The sequence below is a fragment of the Coffea eugenioides genome, chromosome 1, assembly GCF_003713205.1.
Source record: "Coffea eugenioides isolate CCC68of chromosome 1, Ceug_1.0, whole genome shotgun sequence".
Lineage (NCBI taxonomy): Eukaryota > Viridiplantae > Streptophyta > Magnoliopsida > Gentianales > Rubiaceae > Coffea > Coffea eugenioides.
In genome coordinates this window covers 42,023,235-42,033,025 of record NC_040035.1, presented here as the reverse complement: position 1 = coordinate 42,033,025, position 9,791 = coordinate 42,023,235, and the positions used below count along the sequence as shown (strand labels likewise).

Sequence of the window (9,791 nt, the reverse complement as noted above, 5' to 3'; positions counted from 1 at the left end):
GTGCTCTTTTCAGCAATTACCATAGGGCGCCAGTAACTTCCAAGAAGTCAGGGACCGTGGTGATGGTCATGTTTTCCTTGAAATTTTTATCTCCCACTCTCTTATTTGGTATGAAATAAAAATCATGCTCATTGTGTCTCCTTCCCCAACATAAGTCAGAATGATCCAACAGAAAACTTCAAAATCTCCTTTCCAGTACAGTTTTAAAAGAGAAGTCTCCATTCCAAGGGTAATCTCCTTTCAATGTATAAACATAAATGTCCTTATATGTGAAAATAGATGTACAACATACACTACTGTTACCACGTAAAAACAGTTAACAATATTGGTTTCTACTTTTTGTCCATCAAATTACTCCCCCACCCAAAGAAAAAAGAGAATGTGAGAGTACTTCATGTATATGTTATGCTTCTTATTCAGGAATTCATAAAATAATTATCGAATAAGGCATAATATTTTCTCTTATCCCCTAAATACCCGTAAAGGGTTTGGTTTGATGCATTACATTTATTTCATTTGGCTGTAAAAGAGTAGTAAAAAGTATGCAATGAAACCCCAAATAATATGATGAAGCTCAATAGTTGAAGTTCTTTTTTTTCCTTTTTTTTTTTTGGCAAAAAGAGTTCTTACTTCGTTAATATTCCCTTCTTGTGGAGACTGCACTCAAATCTAGAGGGATATGTTCTCACTTTTCATTAATGAGTTTTTGAACATTCAAAATAAAATATTTAATTATCAAACTAGACTCAGATATGAAAAAAGAACTCCCTTATTTGGATTGCTGCTATTTTTTTTTTTTTGGAGTTTTACAATTAATTATCAAACAATTCTTTGACAATTAAAAAGAATTTACTTCACACTTGTAAAATAAATCCTGTACCTTTCCGTAAAACTTGACAAAGTTCTTAGATATCGGTATAGGATGTGTGCCAGTCAATAATAGGTCGTTCCATAGGCTAAAAGATTCCAAAGAACAGAAGGAAATTGTGGATGACTGTAGAATTACCAATAATAGGTGTAACTCTAAGCTACAAGGGCACTGTATGTATATGTAGACTGTCAAAGTCTCTTCAAAAGCTGAGAGCCTTGAAATGGGATTTTAGCTGTTTGACAATTACTATATATAACAATTTGAACACATACTCTTTATCCCCAAAAAAGAGTCTTTACCCCCAAAACAATTCGAACACTTGCATATTCTTCATCCCCAAAATAGAGTCTTTACTATATATAACAATTCGAAAACATGCTTTTTATCCCCAAAATAGAGTATGAGAATATACATTTTCATGATTGATGCCCCTTCGTTCGTGCACAACGGGTTCCTGGTTGAACAAGTACCAAGTCATGGCAAAATAAACCTCAATCCAAAAGTGAAAAACACATTATTATATTGCAATTTCTCTAGTTTGAACAAATCGTTGGCTTAAAAAATATTGTGACAATGCCCCAGTAATTAATAAAATGGAACGAGCTAGAAACTGACTCATCCCATTCTGATTCGATTTTTTTTGCTGTCACCAATTTGCACCAAAGCAAATTTCAATAGAAAAGGGCAAAAAAGAAAGGTTGAAAAAACAAAGGAACATGCTAAGAATAATATTATTAATGGTTGAGCAACTTCTCACCATTTAACTAATCTTGTTGCATATATATTACATAACCTGAAGTCTCTAGAGTAGACAAACTAGTACATAAAAATGGATCTAATCCCACTGTTACATTAGTACTTTTCAGATTTGCAACAGTTTTATTTGCTTCATAACATTTTGGTCCTTGTCTTCAACGCCTTCTTGGTGCTGTTTCCCTCCGGCAGTTGAAGAAAACAGCAGCAACAGGAACGCCAAGTTCATTTTCTTCGGCAAATTTTCTTGTGCTGAATTGATCTCTTAAAAGTGGTGCTTTCACTGTCTGTCTTCCTTTCTGCTTGTACAAAAGGAATACAAACCTGTGGACCCCTATATTTGGGCTTGGCACTTCATAAGTCACCACTTCTCTTCCTGTTGATATATTAAAAAAAAAAAAAAAAACCAAAAAAAGTTTAATAACAAAAGAAAAATTCCCAATGTATGTCTGGTTTATTCCTCCCTGAATGTGAGGATACAAAGAAATAACACATACCAAATAAGGAATTTGTCGTCCCTGGGATGTCTGTAACTATCCTGCCACATGGTCAAATCAAGTTAAGAGCAGTATTGTAACCCTACGGACAAATTTTTCTTTACGAAAGTTTTTCATTCACTTAAGTCAGCTATTTTAGACATTTCACTAAGACTAACAAACCAAGTCTAGCTTAGTTTCTTCAACTACTAACGTGCATGTTTGGTGTTATGCATATTGCGAATTCTCGGCCAATTTCCACACACATATGATGCTCGGTGATTCAGCAGGACGTTTGGGTCATGCTAGCTAATTTAGACAACAGAGATACAAACACAAAGAGGAGATAGATAATATATACTTAAAAGAAATGCATACCAGTGCAAGTGCTCTCTAAGGTATGGATCACTAGGACCAGGAGCATCAGGGTCAGTCATGATCTGTAGGATTAAAACAAACTCACTCAATAAAGTGGTCATAGATACAAAAAAGAAATGCACAAGATAAGATTAGAAAATGGCGAAAATTGGATGCGGAAGGATGAAAGTGTTTACCAGTGTGAAGAAAGATCTCATATCACCTCCAGGAACTTCAACTTTTGGTTTGTTGGCAACTGAGGAAGGATATAGCTCATGCCCATTATGCACTTGCTTGTTCGAATTGTAGGTTATAGTCATCTTTGTAGTTGAAGTGATGCTGTCAACAACATCTCCAACAACTCCACTAATCACAAGAGGATCTGCAACTTGTGCCATTCTTGAAAAGGTAGGAGAGGAATCAGCTACTGCTTGAGAAGGTATTCAAAAAATTGGACAATACTATGGGTTTTTCTTTTTGTCTTTTTTTTTTTTGATTTTGGGGGGGAGGGGGGGGGGGGGGTTGTGTTGTGGAATTCTATTGCTGAGCTAAAGAGTGAAGACAGGAGAAACCCAAATTTATAGTGCAAAGAGCACTGCTCACGCTGCTTCAGGACTCAGATGACAAGTCCATTTAAAAACTACTCAAATGTGGAAACCAAACGAAAAGTTCTTCTAACTCACTTTCTCTAGGTTGCAGCACGTTTGATTGTATAGGGAAGCCTGAGAAGATTGATTTCATAATTTCGGTTACTTCGCAATCCTTTGTCCTCGACCGACCATGTGAATTGACAACAGCGACCCCCTCAAATCTCTTGTGAACCGAACCTAAGCGTGAGCGTTGAGGCTGATAAAAGTGTAATAACTTCACAGTTGTTTGCTTTCCTCGATTCAAATCTGTCAGCTTTATCAGTAGAGTTATTAGTTCCACATCAATTGAGAAAGGAAGAATCCGCACAGTTAATTGGTTAGTGATTTCTTCTTAGGCTGGACGAGTGTATCATTCTATACTTGGTATTGGACTCAAGGGTGTTCATCAACTAGTAATTAGTAATTTTATTAAAATCGAGTGTTTAAATTCTTTTTCTACAAGACCAACATATTGGTAAAACTTATAATACAACATATTTTTATAAATTATAACATAACAAACTCATTCCTATAGAAGCATAAGTTATAACCCCATTAATTAACATATTAACATGTAATATAACATATTAGTAGGTGCATAACATATATATATTTATATTTATATAATATACTATTAATGTATAAAATTCCAGAATTTAGGAGTTGAATTATAATAACCATTTCCAAACTGTTTTGCCGAACTTTTAAAATTAGATTGAGTTTTATGGAGATCTGATATCTCAATACCCAATCACTTGATATTTCAATAGATATATATTGAGCCTCTTTCGTACACTCTTACAATTGAATGTATACAATTTTGTGATCCTTAACAATTTAGGTTGCACCAAATTTCTTCAGAATTTCATTTAATTATTCATGTCAACTGGCTTACTAAATTCTAAAATGATTAGTTGGACCATCCTATCTGTTTTCTCATTTGAAATAGTCAATATATATGGCTTGTGAGGTACATACTACATTTGTAGGTATTTTTGTTATGTCGTAGAGGAGAAAATAGTATAGTGGTTTAAATGAAGCTTTAAAAAAGTTTGGTGACTATTGAAGCACCTTGTTGGAAAACCTTTTGAATGCTGAAGTAAAGAATGATAGGAAGACAATCTTCTTTAAAAAAAAAAAGAAAAAAATCAAAACGCAAATTATCCTTGCAATCCTAAGTGTTTAGGAAAAATTATTGAAGTACTTCAACAAGAAAATACCTTGAATCATAAAAGAACAAATGAAAAACTAATATCCCTTACAACAGTGTATTAAAATTATAGCAACTTTTGACCGATTTATTAATATTGTAGCAAATTACTTCACACCAAGTCTACAGTAGATAAATATTAGTACATAAAAAGTACTACTACAACTCTACCAATCACAGGGGATCAACTATTTTTGCCATTCTTGAAAAGAATGAGTGGAATCAGCTACTTCTTGAAAAAGTATTTTAAAATATTGGATAAACGCTATGGGTTTTTCTTTGTGGAAATATATTGCTGAGCTGAAGACAGGCAAAACCTATATTTATAGTGGAAGCCAAACCGAAAGGTTCTTCTCTCTCTCTCCTTCTGTAGGTTAAAGCACATTTGATTATATATAGTGGAAGCCTGTAAAACTTGATTTTTGATAATTTTGTTTATCCTCGATCCACCATGTGAAGTAACCCCTCGAATATCTTGTGAGATGAACATGAACCCTGAAGCAGATAAAAGTGCAACAAGTTTTGAAAAAGGAAGACCAAATGCTTAATATACTTGTAGTAACTCACGTGCAAAGCATGTGATTAGATCACCCTAAAACATTATATATGCTATTACTAGATTTTTTTTTTTGTGAAATGATAATTGTCACAATCATGATATAGTATTTTTCTTATTTTCTTTTACTAATTTTTTTTTACATTGAAATCATACATATAATATTTTATAAAATTTTATCTAGATTTATATATAACTTATAGTTCAAAGTTTGACAAATCAAATATTGGTATTATGATATTCAACCAAATTTATTAAATACTCATAATGTCATTACACTATCATTAAGATTTTATATATATCCACAAAACAATGTTGTTAACCAAGAAAATATAAGTGGACGTCAAGTATTGGAGCAAGAAATAGAATTTATAAATATTAGTAAAATGAAGGTTAAATTTATAAAATTGATTTCTAGAAGGTTATTATAGTAAATGAATTCATTTATTCTATTTCTATCATTCCAAGTCAGTTGTTACGCAGCATGTTTACCCCCTCACCATGATCTCCCAATGAGAGTCTAGATATGCCTTCTTCAACTAAAATGAATGGTGAAAATTTTAGTGAAATCATCAAATTTAAACAATTGAAAAGATGATATTTGACCATTTCCTAGAGGATTTGACATAATTTCAACAATTTAAACCGTATATACAACACAGATATATCTAATCACTCTTTTCACTTTTTTATTTTTTATTTTTCCTAAGAGCAATAAATTGCTAGTATAGTTAAAATGAGTTTATTATTTATAAATTGAATATCAGAACCATTTTTTTTCTTAAGATTTAGGTTTCATGAATTTTCATGTGAAGTAAAACTTAAAATTTGCATAGATGCTGTTTCCATGTTCCACTATGAACACCATTACCCAGTAAAATGGAAAACATATATGTTGTATATATAAAGTCTCATGCATGGTTAATTTTTGTGAATACTATTAGCAACTGGACCTAAGTGAAACAAATTTGAGGAGTTACAGTGTAAAGTGAGAATGGGATAAAAGTTTGATGCACAAAGTGGAATTAGTCCCCATATAAATATGAGTGTAAAACGTATGAGTTTAACTTTTTTTTAACCTACTAGTTTAAGTTTTTATGTCATTGTTGAATTCCAAGTTTTATATTGAGTCTCTTAGATGGACTCTCTCAAATTTTTTACCCTAACAAAATGTGTGACTTCCTCAATCCCCCATTCGAATGATAGAATATATATATATATAGTACATAAGAAAGTCCGTGAATTCCTCAGTTCCCTATTCACATGGTAGAATATAGTGCATTACCCTCGTAACAAGAATGTATATTTTTCTGGTACTTAATAATTTAGGCAGAGCAGTTTATCAATAAAACACACATTTTGATGCATCGATGCACTTATATACCTGACGCTTTCATGATTGTACAATTACCAAGTCATTGCAAAAAAAAAAAAAAAAAACCTCAGTACAAAAGTGAAAAAACACACTCATTTGAACAAGTAATTGACCTAATATATCCTTGATAATGCTTTTATCCGATTTTGGTTCGACTTTCATTGTTGTCACCAATGTTGATCCTACAATTTCTAAGAGACAAGGGCGAAGACCAAAGGTGGGAAAATGGTAGTGAAGATGATTACGCAGCAGCTCAGCGCTTTATTAATATCGCAGCAAATTACTTCACATGAAGTCTAAAGTAGATAAGTAGTACATAAAACTGGACCTAGTTCCACTCTTGTAATCGAACTTGCAACAGTTAATATCTTATTTGCTTCATAGCATTTTGGCTGATATCTTTATGGCATGCCATATCTGTCAACGCCTTCTTGCAGCTGTTTCCCTCTGGCAATTGAAGAAAACAGCAGCAACAGGAAGGCCAAGTTGATTTTCTTGTGCAAATTTTCTCGTGCTGAATCCATCTCTTGAGAGTGGTGGATTCACCGTCTGTCTTCCTTTCTGCTTGAATAAAAGGAATACGAACCTGTGGATCCCTATATTTGGCCTTGGCACTTCATAACTCACCATTTCTCTCCCTGTTGATGAATATAAAAAATTAACAAACAAAGGGAAAAAAAAAAAAGAAGAAAACCAATTTATTTATTTGTGCTTTATTTCTCCCTGAATAAAAAGAAAGAACACATACCAAATGAGGAATCTGTCGTCCCTGGGATGTCTGTGACAATCCTGCCACGTGGTTAAATCAAGTTCAGAGTTGTGTGTCATCATATAGTTTGCCAAATATTTGTGTGTAATCACATAGTATGCCAAATATTATCAATAATGTGTTCTTTGCCAAAGATTTTCATTCCCTTGAGTTAGCTATTTTAGACATTTATGCCAAAAAATTTGCTGATTGAGAGACTAAGATTTAAAACCAAGCCTGGCTTAGTTTGTTCAATTACTAATTAACATGCATCTATAATTTCATGCACAGTGCATGATGTCCGAATTTCAAAGGTACTTACTAAGAATTACCATCAAGCTCAAGGTAAGTTCTAAGAGTGTCCATATTATCTTCTCGTTTCTTTCATCTCCTCCCAATTTTACTTTATTTTTTATTTTTAGGGTTTTTCTATTCTTTACCTGAAAAGTGCACAGAACAACAAGCACATAAAAGAAAGGAATTGGCCCATGACAAAATTTTTACATTACCAACCGTCCCCTAAGTTGAGAATGCTTTAGTGTTGAAAATTTGCACTTTTTGCAAGCAAAGTTAAACCGGATCCGAAGGGTACTTTTGTTAAAGATAATCTCTTTGTGGGGGATTGACCATTCCCATGAAGAAGTGATAGAATGATTTCTAGAATATGATGCTAGCTGATTCAGTGGGACATTTAAAACAAGCTAATCAATACATTAGAAACTATAAGCATAAATTAATGGATAAGTACATAACTAAAAGAAATGCAGCTTGAGCTCATGCAGTAGGAACAAAAAAAGGCAACAGCTCCGTGTTTCCGGGGGGTCTACCAATGAAAGATGAAATTTTACTATTGGAGACTGTTATATTGTGTATAAGTTAAATTTGACAGCTTTATTTCAGATGCTTCATCAGCAGCTAGTATAACATGTTATTTATTCACTGTTTCATACCAGTGCAAGTGCTCTCTAAGGTATGGATCACTGGGACCAGGAGCATCAGGATCAGTCATAACCTGCAAGATCAAAAGAAATTCATTGAATGTAATGGCGACTGATGGAGAACTGAAATACACAAGAAAAGTTTAGCAAATGGAGAAAGAGTTGAAGGATAGGGAAGCATGTTAATTTTTACCAGTGTGAAGAAAGATCTCATATCACCTCCAAGAACTTCAACTTTTGGTTTATTGACAACTGAGGAAGGATAAAGCTCATGCCCATTATAGACTTGCTTGTTGGAGTTGTAGGTTACTGACATCTTTACAGTCGGGGAGATGTTGTCAACAACATCCCCCACAATCCTACCAATTACGAGGGGGTCTGCTACTTTTGCCATTCTTGAAAAAGAATGAGAGGAATCAGCTACTACTCGTGAACGTACTTGAGAGATTGGGCAAGACTTATGGTTTTTTTCCTTGTGGAAATCTGCTACTGAGCAAAAGATAGGGAAAACCCATATTTATAGGGGCTAGTTGCACACGAATTGCACGGCTCAGGCACCTTGAGGAAGCAGGTTAAAACTTGAATTCTATTAAAAAATGTTCAAAAGTGGAAACAAAAGGGAAAGGTTCTTCTCCCTTTGATTGGTTTAAGTCTAATATGGGCTTTTGTAGCTGTAGAATGTATAAAGCACGTTTAATTATATCAAAACAACAGGAGAAACTTGATTTGACAAGTTCAGTTACATCTCCCACGCTTTATCCTGTAAATGTACCCCATTGATTAACCCCCTCGAATCTCCAGTGAGGTGAACGTTGGAGCAGAGAAAAAGTGTCACAACTCAGCTGTTAGATTGCTTTACCCGTATGTGACTTCCTCAGATTCCGATTCCAACTGTAGGATATGGTGCATGCCCTCGTACAAGAATGTATATCTACTTCTTTTGGTACTAAAAAGTTTTAAGAGAATTGGGAAGATTACCTGATTCTGTGTGTAACATTGCAGTTTACATTTCTTGTACCAAAAATGTATAATTTCACATAACACCTATTAACGGTTGCTACCATAATCAACTTTTGGGGGACATGTACAAAAAGTAATCTGAAAATTCTGGTAGATATCATATATCTCCACGGCATGATTCAAATTTTTGTAGATATTCTCGAGGTCCCTCATCTATCTTGATTTTATGGTTGTGTACGATTTTAGGTATCTCTCTTTTGTCCATTTCATTTTGTTTTTCACGCAGTTGTACGTCTTAAGCGATGACTCATGTTACCCTTCATAGTTTTTATGGTATGAAAGGGAAGGTGAAAAAGAAAGTGGCACACATAGTCTCTTATACATCATAATTGACCAATTAAGTCCTTTATCTCGACAACGTGTAGCTAGTGTAGTAGTATTCTTAACAATAAATTAGCAAAATCTAATTACGGATCAAATATGTGCACTGTGCATGTACCTAGAATAGAAAGGGAGGTTAATCAACGTAATGGTTCCTTACATTTTGAAATACTTCTTTTCCAATCCTTCATATTAAAAAACGGAGCAAAATGATCCCTTGTTTATACAAAACATACTATTTTGATCCAAGAACTCATTTCTAGCCAATTTTCTGGCTATAACTTAGATTGAATTATTAATTTATCACCTAAATTACTAAAATCAGCAGCCAAATTATTGCATTTGGTCCACAACTCAAACCCACATAATTATTAACTTAAACAAGTTGGAATCAATTTAATTTTGCTGCTAATCAAAAGTTTAATGGTTAAACTTTGATTGATTCCAGAATTTAATTTCCTTAAGACTAAATTAGTGTTCTAATGGGCAAAAACCTCGTATGCTGAGCATGTGACTACTTTGATGAAAAATGTTGTT

At 33.6% G+C, this 9,791-nt stretch overlaps 2 protein-coding genes across 2 annotated transcripts; both read right to left on the bottom strand.

Annotated features, from left to right (window-relative positions):
• Positions 1–1,782: 1,782 nt before the first annotated feature.
• Positions 1,783–2,855, bottom strand: LOC113781920 (CEN-like protein 2). The gene is made up of 4 exons (XM_027327790.1): positions 2,655–2,855; positions 2,479–2,540; positions 2,122–2,162; positions 1,783–2,000 (listed from the first exon to the last, which is right to left on the bottom strand). The coding sequence occupies exons 1-4, from the start codon at positions 2,853–2,855 to the stop codon at positions 1,783–1,785; spliced, it is 522 nt and encodes a 173-aa protein (XP_027183591.1).
• Positions 2,856–6,647: 3,792 nt separating this feature from the next.
• LOC113781478 (CEN-like protein 2) lies at positions 6,648–8,307 on the bottom strand. Its single transcript, XM_027327424.1, has 4 exons — positions 8,107–8,307; positions 7,926–7,987; positions 6,976–7,016; positions 6,648–6,865 (listed from the first exon to the last, which is right to left on the bottom strand). The coding sequence occupies exons 1-4, from the start codon at positions 8,305–8,307 to the stop codon at positions 6,648–6,650; spliced, it is 522 nt and encodes a 173-aa protein (XP_027183225.1).
• Positions 8,308–9,791: the final 1,484 nt, after the last annotated feature.